Source organism: Echinococcus granulosus (assembly GCF_000524195.1).
Source record: "Echinococcus granulosus chromosome Unknown EG_S00002, whole genome shotgun sequence".
Lineage (NCBI taxonomy): Eukaryota > Metazoa > Platyhelminthes > Cestoda > Cyclophyllidea > Taeniidae > Echinococcus > Echinococcus granulosus.
Window position 1 is genome coordinate 2800826 of NW_020170382.1, and position 22538 is coordinate 2823363.

A 22538-nucleotide genomic window follows, 5' to 3' on the forward strand; every position below is an offset into this window, starting at 1 on the left:
TGGGCCTTAACCGTGTTTTCGTTTTTGAGAGTCATAGTGGTTAATGCGGTTATCTAAAGGTTTTTTAAGAGAATCATTGCACCAAATGTTCCGCTGAGTCCCTCATAATTCAGTAAATTGAATTTCCCCATTGCAACCTACAGATCGTATTCATAAAAGGAATCTTAACAAAAGATTTTGTTTAGCTGTCAGTATGTGTTGAGTCTTCCCAAAAAAGCTCTTAATATCTTCTTGGCCATCTTGTATCATTCACTCAGATGAAATATTGCCGTTTTTTAAATGACTAAAACCAATTCTGCTTTTAATCCTCACCAAACAACTAGGATAGTTAAAGCTGTCGAATAAAAATGAAAAGTTTGCTTCATACGGCGCCCATGAATAGTATAAGTAAAAACCAGAGAAACATTTTATTACAACATTATGAATAGAGTGATTCGACAGCGATTTGTCAGTGATGTAATAATTAAAATCGAAGGCTCGAATATATTGATGTCTTAATCCACCTATATTGTACTCCTATCATTCACACTTATTTGAATGATAGCATTGCCGATATAACAATGAAGGCACTGGTTGAAGTGCATAGCTCGCTAATGTTGAAGTGAATCTTTTGCTCGTTGTCAAACTCAAGAAAGTGGTAAGCGTAGTCTGAGTCGACTTATTAAAAACCAATTCGTTTGTCTATCATTTTACTCGAAAGACAAACGGTACGATTGTAGATCTGTTAAACCAAGAAAACTAGTAGGTATTGAGCCAGAAGGCTTTTAGAACTTCTACCATCATTCTCCACGCTACAGACCGTGAGTGACATGCGATAAAACTGGGAGGGTGTGACTCCCCACCAACATAGTTAAAATAGGGGATCAGTGGACTTCAGATGATCGCATCATTGAAGTCGCCTTTTATTTTCTAGACTATTAGTGGATCCACTAAGCGCGTTGTCAATGAGCCCCGCCGGCGATTGGGTAGCGATGGCCTCAGAGGGCAGCGGAGGTGGAGGTGGCGGTAATTTGGCGGTGTGGGAGTGGCGCAGTCGGTGCGCCCACTTGCGCGCCGCCTCTCACGCCGCAAATGAGGTTGCCGGTCTCGCCTACTCCCCCGATGGGCGCCTCCTAGCCACCGGAGGGCGCGACGCCAAGGTGCGGCTCTGGCGGGTCGCCTCGGGGGGTCGAGCTGTCGTCACCTTTCATGAACACGCCGCGCCCATCACCGCTGTAGCCTTCCCCACTGCCAAGCCCAAGGTCCTCATCTCTGCCAGTCTTGATGGCACAATAAGGGCCTTCGATTTGAATAGGTCAGTCGCATTCTTGTCTACGTGGTGCTTGAGTTGTCTTTAATGACGTTACGAGCCTTATCAGTCTGTGGATAGGCATGCTGTCAACCTCCAGAAGGTGTATGAGGCGATTAGTACAAGTAATACCAGAGCAATTATGCGCTACCAACGTGGTTTTCGAATCGCGGTAGCCTAAGGAAGATCGCATGCTTAACTGTACACTCGGAACAAACGCTGTTCTGTCTGTTTGCAGAACAAACAGGCAAATGTTTTTCTTTATCAGTTTTTTTGGCAATTAAAAGATCTTATTTATGTCAAATGTGTAGCTAAAAGAATCCCAAAATAATAGGGTATTTGAGTCTTCTAAGCGACTTGCCACATTTCTTCCTTTTGTAAGAACAATTGTGAGTAACTAGAAGATAAACGATCCACGGAGATACTTGGTGAATCTATGTTGTACGGAACTCTGCAGTTGCTCTTCCTTGTATCAGTTTTTTCAATAGGGAATATGCGATGTAATCTATCCACACCTGTCTAATATTCCCTGGTAGAGATTATAAGGTCACTTTGGAGTAGTGGTAAGGAGTTCATCTATTTTTGTCTGTTATATAATGCGGATCCATTGTCTGAGTGAAGATCCCCAAAGTCGATTGCTTGACCATTGAATCGGATTATCTTAATTATACGTGAGATTTATTGAATGACCATGCCTCTGATTTATTTGCAACTTCTACCAGTGAGATTACAAATACTTCTTTACTTGCTATCTGACATGAGTACATTTGGCGGGTGATGCGAGTGAACACTCAATGCTCGACGAAATATCTTCAACTTAACGCAAAAATTACTACTTACAATAACATAGCAGCATGTGCAATAAATGTCAGATATCGTAACTTCCGGACAATGTCAGTGCCCAATCGCGGTGGGGTGCAGTTCTCCTGCCTAGCGGTGGACTCGATGGGCGAGTTGGTGGCCAGTGGTGCTTTGGATACTTTTGAGGGCTTCATCTTTGCCTTACGGACTGGAGACCTCCTAGCCTGCCTCACCGGCCACACAGCGCCTGTCTCCGCGGTACAGTTCAATCCGGCGTTGGAGCAGTTCGGCCGACTGGAGGTCCTCACTGCCAGCTGGGACGCTTCTGTCCGCACCTGGAGTCTGGCTGAGTGCGAAGCCGCCGCTGGTGGTAGCGAGGGCGGTGGATGCACTTTGTTGGAGACCATTTCTGTACCATTGGACGGTGAGTCTATCTACCATTAACTTCCTGATTAACTCAAGCGTAACCAATACCGTTTTTGTGGCTGAAGGCTTTCTTAAAAAGGTAGTAATATAATTGTGATTTTGCTCACCGAGACCACGCTATTAAACGTTTCTACAGAGTTTGTTTTGCAAGTTTAAACTTAGTAGTACGCTATTTACAGTAGTTCCTACTGTTTGCTACTTATATGTTGCGTAGTAGTGAAGGTATTTATTTATGGCTGAATGACTTTTTAGTGAAAGTATTTTTGATTTACTATCTTAGTCTTAGTCATTTCTAAAAACCAAGTCGATGGGTGGGTGGTTTTCATCTGCAATTTTCGAATTGACGACTGGAACGAAATGCAGTCGATGATTGTGCCATTTTTAGGATGGAAATTAAACATTTTGAACTCAACATTTTGAAAGCAGTGGATGTATTCAGAAAATTTTAAATTGAACTACGCGATTCTTAGAAGATCATTTGATTACTTTGTGCCAACCCCTTAAATTTACATGAATGCCCAAGCAAACGGGTAGGCATTGATTTAGCTGGTTAAAGAATTAGGTTGCATTTTTTATCCCTGAGGGGGTATTATTTTTCCTAGAATTGGACAGCAACCTTCAGCACCAGATGCTTCCTGTACTTATCGTCTGCTCTCATAATGATGGAGATAACCTTGGATTTGATTTGTTCTTTTTCATATAAATGTTGCACGTTTCACCTACTGAAGTCGAATTTTTTGATCCAATTTTAGTTTACGCGTCGTGGAACTAAGTCACTTCCTTGATCTGTAACAGCATAATTGTGTTCAATCAATTCTCATAATGCAAAATCATAAACCACCTTGGGTTTGTTTCAGGCTTTGGAATTTCATTCTTTTCCGCTGTCTTACCTGAGCTTTAAATCCGCGGGTGTACTTTGTTTCTCCCATACCCAGAGATCGAGAACGCTACTGACAGCTTGATTCAGTTAAGCGATTGACGCTTCCCAATGGTATCTACTATTGTGATCATTTACTTCACAGTATGGCTTTAGAAATGGACCACCATTTCAACTTCCATTGAGTTAGTCTCCACCCTCTGAACTTCAGTTGTGTGCACGGCGTACCGCCATGACGGTCGGGAATTGGCAGTGGCCCTACTCAACGCTACCATCCTTCTGTTTGACCCCGCTGAAGGTACCCAATTGGGTAGCATAGAGGGTCGCTGTGATCTTGACGTCGCCCAAGTCTCCAATGAGGACCACGTCACTCCCCACAGGGCCGCCAAGGAGAGGTTGGTCGTACCTTATTTTCCATCATTTTCGGAAGATGTTTCAAATGTCCTGTTTTTTTTTGTGGGACATTTGAAGAAATGACTTTGTTTAAGTTTCCAGATTGGTTTTGTCAACTCACTGATTCAATGTTCCTTCATAAGATAATTTAGTGGCGTTGTACGCATAATTACTTTATTTGGGCAGCCCGTCCATTCTGAGTGTACTAACAATGTTTTCTGGAATCCTAGATAATCAATTCTGAATTCTTTTTGTACTACGCCTTGGAACACACTCAATTGGAAATGGAATGGGATAGTATGGAAATAGCTACAATTCTATTAAAAAATCAATGTGGCAATTCACGGAATACGAAATGGTGGTTCTTATGGTTCCAAATAATTTGTGGATTTTAGCTCTTCCCCAGGCAGTTCCTTTAAGACACGTATTTTTTTAGTTAATGACGTGAAATCTATTCTCAAGTATTTCGAGGAAAATTTAGCTCAGCCTTTGTTAGTAAGCAGCTTAAGTCGGTAAGCGTTGGTAACACAGTGAAGAATTTAAGAAATTTATTTTAGTACCTCATAAGGCAAAATCAAAGACAACTTCCATTCTGTACCAATGAAAACCTGCGTTAACTATTGTCACCTGGTTTTGTTGGACCAAATTAACCCATTAAACTACAATATCTTGCGAACGCGGAAGTAGTAGACCAATTTATATTTTGGAAAAATGTTTGCTCATCGTGGGTTTATGGAATAAGTAATCAAATGAACCTTTTTGAGTTTTCAAATTTTATTGCAAAATGCAAAACTACTTGTTTTCATTGTTAACAATGCCACATAAAAATCTTTAATTTGGTTATTTGCATAGGCAGATTTTAAGATGAACATTTCATAGTTTTTCTACTCTGAACGGCTGTAACTTCTGCAGGTAAAAGTTTAGTAGTTTGATAAGGTTTTTACTTAATATAAAAAGACAAATTAACGAACGAACGGCCACTTATCGCGAGAAACTCTCAACACCTCTTCTATATTCCGCCTACTACTTTGTCGTAACTGTTGCTATACTAGGTGGAAGAATTGTGATACATTTTCCAGTGCTTTCATATTATTGCCATGTTATTCTTGTGCTTCTGATCAGTCGAAATTGCATTATGGAACATCTTCAAAAGACTGAGGGTGAGTGAATGGTCATAGATATTAATTAGGTTTAAGTGAAGTAAGGTGATCAAGCCACATTTTTCCACCCTCTCCTTCTTCAACTCCAACCGGTGATTTGCTATTCAGTGGTGCTGATTTGATTTATCTAGTTTCAACATTTAGGAAAAACGAAGTAACGTTATGTTGAAATCACAACATACATAAATACAATAGCTCTCTGTTGCCGATGTTTTACTACATTGTACTGGCCGATATTCCCGAATGAGTCTTTTTGGACTAGCTACATTCATACCCTTTTATCCATAAAATGCTTTTTAATCCTTAACTACAGGAACGGAGGTTTGGTTTGATACTGTCTATCAACGTTGTGCGGACTCAATATCCGATTGTCTTCAATTTAAAATGTTTGCATCTCATGCTTACCATAAAAGCGTGCTTATTTCTGGGTGAAATCGTTGATTATTCATAGCTAAATTTTATACTAATCAAGAAGCCACGGCAGCCTTAAGATGAGGTATCTTTGTTCATTTGAGACCAAGGGGATCACTTTATCTGTCTCCAGGACTGATATAAAAGGAAGGAATGCTTCTTGAACGATATTGCTTTCAAAATAAAATAAATTTAATGGACAGCTGCGTATTTGCTGCATGACTTGTCGACATACACGTAGACTGAGAACACGTATTTGGATATGTTTTCACGGTAGCTGCACTAGCCACAGCTCCGGATCAACTTTTTAGACAAAATATTTCGTCATTATGGAGTTGTATTTAAAGTCATTATGTAGGTGAATTAGGGGGATAATAAACCACACTAAAGCACTAATAAGTAGAAATACCCCTTAAATGAATGCTGATGTTCATGCCCTCCGGTCACATCTCAGGTATTACCTTTATGTCTACACCTCACGCATTTCAGTAAAGTGAAATCGGTATTAAGGCGGTCGTTTGCGAAGGCTAAAAACAATCGATGCACAAACTGTGCATTCGCAGTTTAGTGGGCAAATTTTTGTTGGTAAATCGACACACAAAGTAGAAAAATAAACATTCTGACCGAGCAAATCCGATGCAAATTGAAAACATTTAGAGGGATTTTCTCTTTCGCCGCCCCTTTTCTCTCTTTAAATAAGCGTTAACTTTTTTACGAGTAATTCTAAAGGGTTCTCACCCATCTTAATAGCCAAATGTAGGGCTTTAAGGTGTGAAACTAATTTCAAACATCGTCGTTACTTTTTGAATGAAAGACCGGTTCCCCTCCCATCACCGTAATTTTACCGTCTAATTTGAAATTCCACAGCGCGAAGCACTCACCTTTTTCAACTAGGTGCCAACTTTTGATCAAGGCAAGGCGACGTCAAGCCCAGTAAATGAAAAGGTTAAGCTAAAGCTCTCTTGGTCAGTTTTGAGAGAAATGGCCAATTATTGGACCATGTCTGGGGCATCAGTATGGCTTCTACCTATTAAGGTTTTTGAAATTTAGGACAGTGGGGGAGGCGTTCAATTAAGATGAACTTGCTAGTAAACAGGCTTATGAACGCCGAGAAAAAACACCGGCATCTTCTCACATCTCCTATTGGGATGTCAATATGTCCCAAAGAGCGAATTGATCCCCTTTGGACCCTAGTTAAGCTTATTTAGGGCATCACACTCTCCTTTCACATTTTTGTAACGGATATGCCTTATTTAATCAGAGTGGAAAAATCGCTAGCGTTGTGGATTTCTTTCGCGATGAATAATTTTTTTACGGAAAAGTCGCATTTTACCACTTTTCAGATAGTATTTTTAGTGTTTTGTGTTGGCATTTTATCGACCTCGTCAAGCAAATTCCTGCTAGCAAATATAGGTTGTAAAAGACTAGGTGGTGTAAAAGGTATGCGTAAATAGTAAAAAGTTGCTAAAATTTGTGACTGGTAGATCTGCCATACCATGTGACCCATGGGAATTTCATGGATTATAAAATTGTTAACCTGGAAAATCGCTAAAATTGACATTTCTATGTTAGTGTTTAATGCAACTACATAGGTATGAATGATGTAAACTCTCGTACGCATTGAAAAACTGGGATTTGGGGCAACACACGAGTTGTATGTGCGGCGTTTTTGCTGGCTAACTATGAGTTAATATAATAACTAATCAACTATTTTTTAAACTTTAAGACTGCTGATTAAACTATCGAGTCTTATTTGGAGTTGCTTCAACCACATTTTTGAGCGAAATCGGCGTACTTGTTTGTTGGTCGCGTTCCTTTGGTAGGCACCGTGTTAGAATGCCTTTTTTTGAATTTTCAGGGCGATTGTTTAAGTGATCATAAAGACTAAAATTAGGTTTTAGCAACAAAATGACATCGATAGACGCAACAATATAGAAAGTTTTTACTGGGATGTCAGTTTGTTTTGCTAAAAATCAAATTGCACCGATTGTATTTATCATAAACATTCCTTTTTGTGGTACCAGATTGATTTTTTTTCCTAAGATGTAGTTTTTAAATATCCAAGTTTGCTAATCGTTGATGGTATGTAATTCCTTAATTGAATAACTCTTAAATCTTTCATTCTATTTTCACAGCTGCCCTCCAGCAAGTTTACATTGTGTGAGCTTTTAGCTCTCTAAAATTTGGATCTAGCTAAATCATTTTTTTCATAACATTCTAGAAAGTTTCTCTCAATTGCCTACTCCACAGATGGCCAGCACCTGTTGGCTGCTGGCGACTCGAAGTTCATCTGCCTCTACTCAGTGACAGAGCGTCTATTGGTAAAGCGTTTCGAATTGACCGTTAATCTTTCGCTGGAGGGGGTGCAGGAAGCGCACGACCGACGTCGCTACCTAGCTGTCTTTAGTGCGGAGTCTGCGGCAGCTCGTGCAGACCACCGCGATGCCCTGCTCCTACCTGGCGTCCGCTCCGGCGATGACCATTGCCGTCGCTGGTGGCGCCCCGACGTCCGTGTCGCATCGGTCAGCTTTGCCCCCACTGGTGAGTCTCCCCATCAAATGTCCATCCTTCAAGCAGAGGCAATCGTTTTAATGAGAGGCTTTCCGGCGTTTAGAAGATCCTTGGTGTCATTATAGTTTTAGGATTGGAAACCAAGTTTCCTCCCATTTATGGGAAGAATAGGCAACAAATGAGACCCACTGTTTAAAATATCGTTGTAAGTTCTAGATGAGTTTTTTTGGATATTCTTTTCAGATAGGGTTTTTCCTAAAGTATTTTTTTTCAGTCAATTTGCTATCATTCCTATATGCAACGCTTAGATTAACGTCAGTGCCATGGTTATAGTAACGTGCGCACGCTTTTCGACAGCTCAAAATGATATGAGCAGCTTGCAAGAAGTACTTCGAGGTCTAGAAGATTTGTTATTCATTTGTTTCAAGGCCTGATAAATATGACGAATGGTAGTCCATTCCCTGTAGTTCGGTCAGCAATTTTGTGTAACCCATGGTGAAATGGATTTTGTACTTCGAAGTAGTTGACCTTCATTTTCCTTCTCCCCACCACCTTGAAATTTTTTTTTGCTATAGCAGACTGCAAAGAAAATAATACTGCTTTACTCTCCATTTGAAATGGACACTGGGTATTTTATGATTGAAATTAATTAATTTCCAACGAAACCGAATTTTTATCCTATGCCTAAGATTTATAACTGATGAACAACGTCAAGCACTTAAATTATTGGTGGTGATGCGGTGATGGTAACCTGTTTACGCCTCTCGGCGGCCAAGAGGAAGTCTGGAGTGGGTGCATTGAAATACTTTTTTTCTGGATCACACTCTCCTTCTCGTCCTCTTATCACCCTCAACAACAGTCGGTGGACCAATTACTCAAGTAGTACGTGCCTAAGCTGTCATCATCGAGGTTGCTATGGCGTAGCTTGGTTGTGATTTTTGGCAATCAAAAGGCATCCGGAAGCTATTTTTTTACGACTTGTAGGAATCGCACCACGCTAAGCAGATGCTTTAGCCAGCTGTTGCGAAGTCTGATTGATACGTTGGATGAAATACGGATAACCTGAACACGATTTACTCAGGTTTGCTCTTTTAAGAAAATTAGCTCCCCAATCACAAGTCCTCCCATATTTTATACCGTATGAAACTGTAATTAGTAATACTATATTCATAATTTTCCGTCGTTGTTCAGATGAATAGCAACTTCGGTTTACTTTAATATCCGAACTTGCACTAATTGCGGTATGGGGGGTGTTTTAAGCAAAATCGAATTTGCCATTTTTTACTTTAAATGACCGTGGTTTTCGGAGGTTTTTTTAAGTGTCTAACTTTATCGTATATATTTTTATGGGTTTCAATTGGACAGAATTATCCGCGAGTTCACTATCATCCAAAATTTCGTTTTAAAAGAACGCGAGATTTTGACCTGCAACATCGGAGTAGGCCTAAATACCTTTGTAAAAGCTCCTCTTATACGAACCAAGAGTAGTTTTATGACATGACAACTCTCTAATCTGCAATTTATAAGACGCCCATTTACGAAGGATTGGCAAAACAGTATGTACTTCGGGGAACTGGTTTTTTGTCTTCCGAAAGAGACATTGTCAAGGCCTTAGCTTCACTGTACGAAAAGTTGTTAAATGAATGTCAAAAATATGCTCAACGCTGATGTACATGGTGTCATTAAACTATCTTACTAAAGGCCACCAATCCTAGTCGGTACTCTAACGCGTAAATAGAAATTACACTTAACATACATTCACATTAGAAATGCTTTGCAAATGAGCATTTTCGATACACTATGATATAGGATTGATAGATGTAAGTTATCGCCAAAACGGTATTACTGTGGACTAAGCTGGGAATACTTTGCGTAGTTTCCAATCTTCTGAGTGCAGTTTCCACCTTCAATCACTCAACGCGGAAAAGCCAAATTCATCTGAAATTTGAATTTTGTGTTTTGCGGCTTTGGCTTCTCGAAAGTGCAGGGAAGTGTAGGTATGATTATTTCCAAGGGAAGTCTATAATTGTTGCCCCTTTGATTATGCGTATGCTACATTTGAAAATTGAAACTGCATATCTAATCAGTGAAATAAATAGCTTTCCTCTTTGGAAATGGAAGCTGTTACCTCTTTCTCTGATCGAACACGGGATGTGGGGGACCGCTGCTTCAGCAGTCCACCCAAACACGGCAGGGGATGTGGTCGTAGGGCCTTTCCCACCGGTTTCTCTGTTGCCACTTCTCTCCTTACTTCTATTCCGCCTCCTACGGCCCCCTTTAGGGGATGCTAGGTTTCACCGTCCCTTGTTACTGCCTATCGCCGCTACACGATGGAGCAGAAGTGTGTGATGAATCTCTTGGCTAAACGCCAAGGTGAAGAAACCTCTCCGCTGAAGAACTGCGAATGACGATGAAAAACGGCAATCGTAGCAGAATATCTACATAAAGAAAAATAACATCCCTTTTTAAAAGTACACTTTCCTTAAAAGTTCATGAATCTTGGCAGAATGTGTCCCAAGTTTTCCGCCATTTCCAAACTTGGCTATGCAGAAGTTGAATAACGTTTCTGAAGGTATGCAGTAGATCTCTGAAATTCCAGATTACCTCCGCTTATATTACCGTCTCTGGTTTTACTTCCACGACAGCTCCGCAAGAATCATGCTTGATCTTTAACTGTCGATTTGCGGCACGCACATTTAAGATTCTTCATTATTTGCTGAAATATTGCGGATTAACGGTAACATTTACTCACCTCTTATTTAGTTCGATGTGAGTACTGCGAGTAGTTTAGCGTATTATGGGGACTTAGGCCAGCAGCCGCGTATAATTGCTATTTCCATCTGCGCACGAACTTAAAGAAGAAAATGAGTACTTGGTGATTTTTAGCCGAACTTTAATGCTAAAGCGTGGATCCTTAACAAAAGCATTGCCAAATACGCTAGGTATTTATACAGGGCATTAAATGACTTTGCTTCCTTTAATGAAGTAAGCACCTTGACGAGGCCTCTTTAAGAAATCAAAAATGACACAATCTTTCGAAGTACACTTTGCTAATCCTCAAACACGTCCCTCTTACAAATCTTGGATTAGTGGAGTTTAATGGGCCATTCGGCCGCTTCTATTTCCCCTTTAAAGTACCTCTTTGCAAAGAAATGCAATTTCAGTTCTAAACCTCTCTTCAAGGTGGAATTCGGAGTTTTCATTGCTTGAAATTGTAGTTTTGGAAGCCTCTGCACCTACTCAGCTGGAATATGCCAAATTTACGCTACCGAAAATGACTAATTTACATCTCGTCCCAACCCAACTCCTTCGCTGTAAGGATTAAATTTGTTTGCTTTTCTATCAACTCGGTACTTTGAGACTTGATCTATGAGTAACCTGTGCAACAGTAATGATAACAACGATACAACATACTAAGGGTCCCTCTGATGTTCGCTCGTGACATGTGGTCTGTTTAAAACCCACTTCAAAATTATTTTTGTTTTCCTAAAATACTTTTAGTTTTATTGAAATAAGACGATCTGCTAATGCAGACTCTGTTAAGCGGTTTTTATTGGAGCTGTTATGGCCTCTATTTGATAAGTATGGATGAACTTAGAAGGAAATCTTCCCATTACTATGAGGTTATACAGTTGTTAGTCTAGTTTGCTTAGCAGTTTATCTAGCATATTTTTGAAAGGAGAATTTCTCAAGGGAGGGGGCACCCTAATCTTTTGTATATTGGTTTGAAGGAATAATGTTTAAGCCATCGCCTCAGCTTCACACCTTGATACAGTAAGAGGAGCTTCTTGTGTAAGAATATGCTGGAAAGAAGTAGCTCAGTGTTGGTTTACATCTGTTATTGCCTCCCAAACAAAGTGTTTCCCCTTGTTCCCTCCTTCTTGAAGAAGTCGATTGGGGAAGATTATTTTTTCGTAAGCCACATTGTTGAGCGAAAGGTGACTGAAAGAGATGAAAAGGAGCCTCGAATCACCTCATTTCGATTAATGGATATAAGATTGAATTGTTTCGATCATTTGAAATAGCATGAATGGGAATGTTAGTAATGAAGTTGAAAGCAAAGTAAGCTTCCCCGGGCGTTCAGATTGTGCCTTAAGTTGTTTTACAACATCGGAATGGTTTAAGCGTTCCGATTAACTTTTCAATAGGGTACAAAATATGCATTTCCCAATTTCTTCATTTAGTTAAAGATTCTTTAGAATTATGATGAATGTTTGTTTTTGTCTAACTAGAAATTATAGGGCGATTTGTATCGGATATCATTGTGTACTACCATAAACTAGACTATTATTGTGTTGTCAAAGTGTGTGTAGAGGGCTTCCAAAGTTGTCAAAACTAGATTTGATTACTATGAGCGCAAATATCTTGTGATAAACTGGCATCCTCGTTTTCATCCTGCGCGATGCATTAAAGCTGTCGTCCTTGCTACTGAAATTGCTTCTGAAGAACGGTTGAGGAGTAAAACCTTTGTTTCTCTGCTAATTTAATGTTACCCCTTAGATGTAGCTTCCAAAGTCTGTGAAAATTGGGTTAACTTTACACTATCCACACTTGTTAAGTCGAAAAACCTAATTGGTGACTGGGAGTTTTCAGACTCAAACAGTATCTGGCCTCAGGTAATTTTTCTGATTAGAAAACTTCAACCAAATTAGACGTAGAAGTTAGTCAACATACAATTTCCGGTACGAAGTCTAAGTCCGAATCACCTAGACACCATTAAGGAATTGGAAGCCAAATCTCGGATTTTCACAAAATTGGACACCCGCGGACATAAATCGGAGTGGGATTGAGTGATAAGCTTGTGTTCCTCTTGAAGGCATCACTATTATTTAAAGTTGTATTTGAAGAGGTAGTTATCCAGTTCGACAATAGTTTTTTTTTAACAATTACTTATTGTTTTCAGGGGATGCATTTGCCGTAGCGGCCACGGAAGGTGTTTTTGTGTACACCATAGAGAAGGGGGGCTTGGCTAGCAACCTCAGCGGCGTCTCCAACTGGCTCTTTGACGCAGTGGCGGTGGACGAGGAGGCCACACCATCCAATGCTAGGTTGCAGCTGGCGCAGGGGAACTTCTCCTCATCACTGGACATCGCGTTGCGTCTGCAAATACCCAGTCTTATCGAGGAGGTCATTGAAACCGTGCCACACAGTCTGAGTGAGTGGTACCCCTCTATTCTCCGCTTCCTACTATCTTTTCTCTTGTCGATGCTATATAGCGTTTACTTGGTCGTTTCTGTTCTCATTTCTGGAACCTTCAAAGAAAGTATGGGTAGATCAATGTGTTGTCTCAAAACAAATGTATACAAAGCATTTAGCAGTTGTCCTATTTAAGCTAATTCGTTCGCAAAACCCACAAATAGGCGTCTAGATTCGTATTGAGTTTTAAGGATTTATTAGTTATGCACCTACAATGGCTAATTTTATTTGTTTTCTTGAATAAACTTGTTTTTGATGGTCTTCTGGTATTTTGAAAACTTTTTTATTTGGAACGCAATTCCGTTCCATTTTTAGCTGTTCGATTAACAGGTCGATATTTCACATGATTACGTGTTGGTTTCATTGCATGAATTTTGTGTTCAGTCTCATGATTTTTGTCTCTGTCTCATCCTGCTTGCGGTTCTAGTCTCTCCGGAAGATACGTTAGTGAAAAGCGCCTCTTTTTCTTTCATAACATATATAGGCTGTAATCTTTTTAAAATGGGATTTTCTTGGAATGCATAACCAAAAGATATGAGCCTTTAGTCATTGCAGCTAGTTTACTCTTACTAAACATGAGTCATCGATGAACTGCTTGGTTTATTGGGATTCGCTGTGCCGAATTTTGGGGCTTTTGTGCAATTCAGTTTTCGGTAATTTCATATCTATTTACAGTAAATTTTAATTCGCACTACAAATTACGTTCAAAAATTTACGATCTTGCTTGCCCTTAATCCGACCTACACCATATTGTTTCAAATGCACCATGAGATTTGCCTTTCTTTCACTTCATTTGAAATAGTTTTATGGTTTTGGCGTTGATTTCGCGGTGCTTTTATGTAGGGTGCTCTTTGCTATCTGCCGTTTTTAAGAATTCACTTTTTGTTGTGGTTGAAGATGCTGCCATCCATAAGGTAGTGCTCATCAGAATAAAATCCAAACCTTGAGAGCTTGGAAACATTTGAACAAGCTATTTGATTGCTAACTTAACCAAATAGTCAATTTTGTTTTCAATTGATGCAAATTATACAGCGGCCTAGTTGTAAAGTCATAATGACTAGGATGAATAAGCGAACCGATCTATCGAATTTAAGTGAATGTGATTACATCTGCACCTTGTAATGACTTCTTTTACTTCCGTTTACAATAAATTCTTCCTCTCCTACAAGCTCATCCGGCACACCCAGTTGCGTATGGTCTGTTCCACTGATGACCAATCTACTTATTCCACATTCTTAATTTTCTATCCTGTTTGCTAGCGTTCCTGTTTTTTCCGAAAGACATGCCACTTGTGCTTTTTCACTTACTACTAACACACACGGCGTGCGCATTCCTTTGGAAGGCGAAGGCACAGGGAATCTGTCGCACTTGATCCGTATTTCAAGTCTTTCAGTTGATGATGTGTAAGAACGCGTTTACTTCAAATGAGGCCAGTCTGATATTGTACGATTTATTTTTCGCAAAAATAATGCCTTTCGACGAAACTCACTTAAAATAAATCAGGAAGAAGTGTACTTACAAAGTTCATCAAAATTCTTGAGTGCTTATCATTGATGTTTGGTACAATGTATAAATACAATTCTTTGATTTAAATTCATAGCACTTGAAAATAACATCTCTTGGCAACATCTCCGTGGTATAGTTATGAAGTCCTTTAAATCTTCATCTTTGTTAACGGCATTCATGCTAAAGTATGTTTAGATTCCCAAAAAAAATTGATGCACTCTTCACACTCCTAGGGCTTCACTGTTTCCAGTTTTCATCTCTGTCGGCCTTCCTCGCCTTTCCAACAGAAGTATCAGTAAACTCTTACCATTTTGTCTTCCATAGTATTCACATTCCTAAGAAAAAGGGATTTTGAAATAATTTACAGGGGGCTTATGGCACATAAACATCGGTTTTTGGGGGGTACATGCTGTTTATGCTTGCTTCATTGGCCAAAATAAGAATTTCTCTAGGGATTCATTTGTTTCATTCAGTGCCAATAGTGTATTGATTGAGGAAAGATTGTCTGTAGAAGACCTAGAGTTGAGTAAAATGGGTGCCGATAGACCGGTATCATTTTTCCACCTACCAGCCAACGCCTAAACCGCACCTGTCTTCTTTTGAAAAAGAAGTCATGAGGAAATTGTGGTACGGGAGGGGTATTTTGGACATGCTCTTCCCAGTCGGCCACAGCCCAAGGCCATGGCATTTGAATCTGACTGAGAATACCGTCATTTCTTGAAACCTATTTGAATTATCTGCCAAGTTTTGCGATGAAATCTTCCATTTCTTCAATGGCATTTGCGTCGAAGCACATTTGAATTCGTGGAAACAGCTGACCTATTTGTCCAACATCACAACAGATTTTACCTCTCTTTCTGGTTCTCTTTGTTAAACATTCCGTTCCTTTCCAACAGACGTGTAAAGTTCGCGCGAATGTATCGTGTCGGTGAACCACCTCTTTACCCTCCATGCCACTCACTGTCTTGAGGAGAAGGGATCCGAATTAACCTATAGGGGCTCATGACACATCAGTGCTAGTTTGAAGTTGCTGCATTATCAAAAATGATGATTTCCCCGTAGGAAGAGTACCCCAAACTAGAAGTGCATAACGTCTGGGTTTCTGCTGATTTGTTCCATTTAGTGTCGATTGCGAACTAATCGAAGATTAATAACTTTTTCAAAGATTTGAACCTGAACGATACAAATCGCTTTCCCCCTTCTGCTAACATCCACACCCTCTCTTTATGGCTTCGGCATGTTCGAGCTTAGAAGGGTCGTATTATTATGTCATTATTAATTCAATATTTTTAACCTTCTGATTGTTAGTAAAATTTGTTTTTTTAGCCAGGCATAGCATGCAATTTTAGCGTTTGTCCTTTTTTTGAGAATACCGGCTTCGGATGAAATTTGTCATTGATTTATAAATGAGTCGTGCATCATTTAGGTTATAGCAGACAGTTGTGTATCTTGGCATCCCAAAATTTCTTACTCTTTGATGAATTTTGAACGAACGCATTTCTGATGGCGTAATGAGGTATATTATTCTCCAAAAACGTTTTATTTTAGCGTAAAAGTGACAAAAGAGTTTGCTATTTGAACAGGATGCCAGGATGGTGACTAAATTGCAGAGACTGGAAAGTCTGTAGATTTGAATACACAGTAAACGGTATATATAATAAATTTTGATCTATGATAACGAAATAGCTTATTACCCATAATTTTTCTGAAAAAACGCTCCCAGTTTCTCATCAATACGGTTCACTTGCTTTTTTCCACAATCCATCGATTTGCAGTAATGCTTCTAATGCCACCATTAAATCCTGTCCAAATTCCCCGAATCATTTGAAACTCTTGCTCTCCAATACATGAATTTCCCTCCATTTCTTTTCTGTCTCGGCATTCCTATTTTGAACAGTCTTGTCAAGTTTGCAGATGTGTGTGTGGATATTACCGTGTTACCGGACCAGCGCACCCTTTACCCTTAACGGGATTCGCATTTCTTGGGATAGGGGGTCGGAATTAACCCACAGGGCCTTTCTCACGCGCAATAGTTTTTGATTAGTCGACCCTAGTTGTCGCTGCTACATTAATGGAATTTGAATTTTTTAAAGGGGCACTAAAACAAAAATGAGGCGAATGGGCCTATTCATTTTGGAAAGGAAAAATCGGGCTGATTTTTTAATGACCCGAACTTGAAGAATATGGATTCAAATAAGAACAAATTTATCCAATTTATAGATAATATCTTGTGCAAATTTGGACCTAGAACACATAATGTAACTTCACCCTGTCACAAAAGTTTTCAGCTTTGTCATCTGGTGAATTATTCCTGATTTATTTACTTGTGAAAACAGGTGTTGTTGGTATAATTTAGTTATTTGTTTAAAAATGCTCTCCGGCTCACTGACTTATTTTCGTCGGTAATAAGTATTTTACAGCCAAGTCAAAATTTCGAAGTTTTGTTTGGGTCTGTCGAGGCAAATGTGGTACAACTTAGCACAAAATTTTATGGAATTAATGGGCTGGATTTGTAGAATTTTTATGAACTTCCGAAGTCTTTCCATCTCCTTGAATTACGAAACTATTAAATTCGATTGATGATTTATTAATAGTCACCCCGATTTATAATGTGGATATGTACTCATCGACTGCTCTGGCCTCAATTGTTATTAATGTCTATACTAAGTAAATTGTCATAATTTCTTAGATGAGCATAATTGTATTTATGAGTATAAGCTGCCCTACAACAGCCTAAAATTGCTGTATTGTCAAAATGCTGGGTTTCCGTTCACTACTCTTTCATTTACTTCACACGAAGAAAAGTGCAGTCGTCAATCGCCCGACCGGAATATTCTGCATATTTCCATCTTAAGTAAGAGCTATTTTGCAGCAAATTCTCATCTGCTCCTTTCATCGGTACAATATTTGGTCGATGTTTGCATTCATGTCCACATATTTGGATCACAGATAATTTCGGGGACATATGAACATCCAAACGCTGAATCATCCATGAACTATCGTGATCTCTTCATTAAATTAACCGCAAATTTGCTTTCTCAGTATCTTATTTCTGACTTGAAGCGGTTGAAGCCTTCTGATATCATTGAAATGAGTCGGGGTATCAGTCCACAAATTTTGATAGATGCCCCATTTTTTGGTAATCGTGTTTCAGTTTGGCAAGCTCCTGGATTTTTCTTCCGACATTATGCTTATTTATCTTGACTCGAGTTGAGAATTACACGCTTTTCACTCCTAATTTGTCTCAACAACTAGCGCCGAAAGTTCCTTTGAATAAACGGTTGATCCTCCATGTAATATTCATTGAAATATGGCATCTCAAACCATCTAAATGCTAATCATTCACCAGCCATATCCCCATTAATGCTTTGATCCGCCTTTGCTGCATTTATTTAAAATAAAACCGATGCTTCTGCTAGCATTAAAGAGTTTGCGAAGCATTCGCAAATCAAAATTAATTTTTGAGTGGCAATATACCGTCCAAATAAAAACACAGAGAGCAATAGAATATACCAGAATCACCGCAACTCCTATTGCGATTCAGTTTTTACTACTCCCATTGCATAAATCGGGGGCTGCACTTGTTTTGCTTCGACTTCATTCAACAATAAGAATTGCCCTGGCTTTGAAATCTACCAACCATTTCGTCATTGCATCTGCCAACTGTAGAATGCTTAAAGATTCTTTATATTTGGTGTTTGAATACAAGTGTACATAGTTCATTTTTCCAACTTTAATCGAAGCTTGAGTTAATTTAAAGGACTTAATTTTATGCCTTTCCTGCACAAATTTCCCACTCTTCAGATGTATATTATTCTGGTGGCTCTGATGCTTAGTTTGGATGTCAGTAATCTCGTAATATTCGGAAATGTCGACGACCGCTGGTCACTTGCGCAACTTTTTGTTGATTGATTCGATGCCAAGTTTATTTTTTCATTGGATCGATTTAAGTGCAGACCATCATCCCGTTTTAACGCTTAAAATCCTCACAGACGAATTTTACCAACAAGAATATTTTGGCTTTCAACGGTAAAGTCGCTCGAGCTATCCATTTACCGTGCATTCATTAATTGTGCCCTCGTCAATTAAAATGGTTTTTACTTCAGATTTCGCAAAAATTCTTCCAAAACACTTTAAAAGTCATTTACAGACCAAAACATGCGCTTGAAATAATCGTAAGTAGCATTTAAAATAAGAATACGAAGAATAGCTGAGGCGAACGTTCTATCAGTTATTCATTGCCTGGATCTGTAAACGGCAGTATTGCTTAACTTCAGTGCTTGCAAATCAATTAATCTGCTGTTTTAAACGTTTAAGTGCACACTCCACTTACATAATCATCCATTTGTGGATTCCACTTCCACTCTCCAATCGCCTTTCAGTCAACTTTCTGACACGTAACATACCACTGGCCCTGGTGCTGCGCAGCCTGGTGCCCTTCCTCGCCCGTCAGCTGGAGGGCGGTCGGTCACGGCACATTGCCTTTTACACCGCGTGGGTGGACAGCGTCTTCGTGGCTCATGCGAGCAGTCTGCGCAAAAGCCTTGCACAGGTCGCGCGGCCTCGACACACTGGCGCCAGCCAACTACACCTCCTCGGTCTGGAGGAGGCGAACGCTGAGGCCACTGAGGAGCGTCTGAAGCAACCAGGTGTGCTACTCGAACATGGAGAATTCAAGCTCTTTCAGGCGTCTCTTGTGAGACTACAAACTGCGCTGGAGGGGATCAAGGCCTCCCTCATCAATCGGTATGCGGAGTTACCTAGCTTTCAAGGTCCGGTCTGACATCCGAAAAATTGACGTTTTTATTCATTTGCATGTTTTTAGACTAGACGGTCTTGATGCTACCTGGTCCTACCTGTCACAGATTGGGAGACTTAGTCGTGGAAAGAAGGACTACCCTCTTCCATTGAAGGCGGTGGAATCGGATGAAGAGGATGAAAGCAAAATGGAGGCGTGTGAAGAATCACTGTCAATGGGTGCGCAGGTGGTAGATTTAGACGACCTCGACGAGACCATAGCGAGGGATAAGATGAAGGCGAAGAGGGCAAGCACTAAGCGGAAGATAGAAGTAATGAGGGAGAAAAAGTCGAAGAGGAAAAAAGAAAGGGAGGGAGCCACCATAGTCGTTTGATTATGGTTTTGCTGAAGAAGCACTGTATTATAAATCATAATCTTTTCTTAACGAAATATCGTATTATTGAATCGGGGAATTCTAGTATTTGGGTAATGCCTTACTCTGCTGAACTCAATATATCTTATTTACGGGTGTATGGGTTTGAATTTTGGTGGTTTGTAATATGTACTTGGGGGTAAACTGAAGGGTGCGTAGTTCCAGTTGCTAAACACCCATGCCAATTTACCAATTCGTGACCCAAGGAGATTTGTGAACGATCGTAGGAATGTGCGTGGGGTGGCGGTGTTACCACTTTCCAAAACTGGTATGACGTTTCAGCTTTGCACTGCGGTTTCTGATTAAGTTGTCGAAAGATTCCTTAGTGTATGAAGGATTTTAGGCTGTCTATGAGGCTTCCATCGATTTGAACAAGCTAGTTGGGGATGGAGGTTGCCCAAAAACTGCGTGTGAAACGTGGGAGCTAACATGGATTGCGGTATGCCAATCAGCGAACTCTGTAGTGTACGGGACATGTATGCTACTCCTTGCTTTATTCCACCTCTGCTTTCTCTGAAAGCGCTTGCCCGTCACTTCAAAATAAAGTTGCCTGCAGTTCTTTAGGGGAATTTATAGAATGTGATCTAATATTTGCACGTGATTAGTGAAAACTCCAAACCCCAAATGCGTGCTTCACACGGGAGACCTCACTAACCGAGGCTTCAACTATTTAGTTAGCTTCAAGAATGAGTGCTACTTCGGTGAAGGAGTAAGATGGTATTGCTATTTTCCCCCTGGATCGTAGCAGCTGCAGCATCTCTTTGCAATATCATTTTAGTATCAGATTAGAAATTTTCTGGTCTTAAAATTCAGCGTAGCTCACATCTTGATATTTGGAACAAATAGGCTGTTTGGGCCAAAATTAGCCGTCAAAACACCCCCAAAAAATCGTCCCAATCAACCCAAATGGCTAGTGTCTCTCCGTAACTAGGTTCAGAAGCCTCACAACTCACAATCATCAATGATACATCTGTGCACAATTAGTCTGCTCACTTCCATCCCACCGACCTTGCGACCAACTCACAATAAAAATCGTCGTCAACGGTGACAGTTCGTCACTTTTGACAAGCGTGCATATTCAACTTCCTCAAAAGACAATAGACTTCATAGAAGCGATAGGATTCGAAATTCCTCAAGAAGTAAAACCACCGTGGGGACCAGTTTTTTGAAGTCAATTGATTATTTGTACTGTTTGCTAGCCCATTTCAATGGAAATTTACCTGGAATAAAAGGCACCGTTAAGAAAAGAGAACAGTGTAAAATTAACTTTCTTCAGCAACTTACCGTCAAAATGGGTTCGAAAATGAGCATTTCAAGTCACCTCAAATTGGCAGAAGTAGTAGTTACTCGCAGTAATTTTATTGGTGAACTAGAAAATTGCCAGTGTTTGATTTTTCGGTTATGCTTAAATTGGCCTTTTCGTTACCCGAATTTAACAAAAAATGTAATATTTGCGCTGCGAAGCTCGTTTACTCAATTCGCCCTAGCGTCACATTTTAGTGAAACCTTTCAACACTAATTCTGAGCATGGAACTAGCAGATGATAGGTGATTTTTATCCCACAAAAGGATGGAAATAGCATGGTAAAATAGTTCTTATCTGATTAACAATCAGTAGCCTCAAAATTGTCTGCCTTTAGATGCTTGAATTTCACCAGATCCATAAAAGCTCTCTTCGGATATTTTGCATCTTGCAATTGAACACCACGGAAAGGCTGTATAGTCAAGTGAGCGTTGTGATATCTGTAAAAACGGGAGCGCATTTGGTTCAAATGGTGCAAAGGCAACAAATATGGGTTACTTTAAATGTTAATCAGTTGAGTTTTATAGCTACCTGAAGCTGATATCATGTTACAAATACGTAGACAGGATTATCACCACAAAGGGTCCTCTGGACATACCTTTTTACTACTTATTGAAAGAGTAATACGAAGTCGTTTTAAAATTTAGGAGTATAACTGAGAAAGACTGCTTAGTCTACTTGCACTACCAAACAACACATATCGCACCTTAGACAAATGAGAAGTAGCAGCCTACTTCATAAGTTCCTTGCAAGGCAATTTAATTAACATCTGGATTGGCAAATTTTCCATAGACTTAAATGCTATTATACGAATAAAATAGGAATGTTAGAGAAGAATTTATGCGAGGCCTGTTTTATGAAATCTGAGACCCCCTTGACTTGGAAGTTGCCCCGCAAATTTTGATTTCCCTTTGGTAATTCCTCTCGAATGCGGATGAGTAGGACTGTGTGACAGTCAGAAGTTCGCCTTTGCGTGTAGGAGGAGATCAGAAGGTCATGCCAACCAATCTGAATCAGAATTTTGAATACGTCTTCCGTTAATAGAAATAAGTAAGTAAACAAATCTAGCGCTGCTGAAAAATTGGGAAGATTCCCATATCTCGATTAGAATTATTAATTTACTTCTTGGCATCAAAAAAATTCTGCATAATTTATAAGCCGTTAACCTGTCACTGCATTGTGCATTCGAAAATATTTGAAAGATATCTTTTTCTTCTAAACCACAAAAAATGTTTCAAATTGTGACCATGAATTAATTTGTTGTTCATGCGCAGAAGTGGCACAAAACGTGTGTCATAGCAATCTTTTGTTCAACCCTTCCAAATTTCGCAGTTACAAAAAAGTGCTTAGAAAATTTACGACGAGAGTCAGTAAATTGATGATGAAACCTTAAAGGGGCATATAAAAAACTTACGTTGTTCGAAAAGACGGCGCAACATCTGATTTAAATACATAGATTTCTTTTACAGTTCCAACTTTCAAGTCAAGCTTCGTAT

General features: G+C 39.7%; 1 protein-coding gene across 1 annotated transcript in view; it reads left to right on the forward strand. All coding sequences in view use genetic code 11, as the record gives it.

The window, feature by feature from the left end:
• Positions 1 to 19701, forward strand: part of EGR_00636 (Periodic tryptophan protein) — a gene marked incomplete at both ends in the record, with an annotated part of 21184 nt that extends 1483 nt beyond the window's left edge. The window contains 7 exons of the mRNA XM_024489885.1: positions 914 to 1294; positions 2161 to 2513; positions 3604 to 3787; positions 7578 to 7897; positions 12771 to 13022; positions 18952 to 19315; positions 19395 to 19701. Coding sequence (XP_024355882.1) covers positions 914 to 1294; positions 2161 to 2513; positions 3604 to 3787; positions 7578 to 7897; positions 12771 to 13022; positions 18952 to 19315; positions 19395 to 19701 — 2161 coding nt within the window. The remainder of the gene's footprint in view (positions 1 to 913; positions 1295 to 2160; positions 2514 to 3603; positions 3788 to 7577; positions 7898 to 12770; positions 13023 to 18951; positions 19316 to 19394) is intronic.
• Positions 19702 to 22538: the final 2837 nt, after the last annotated feature.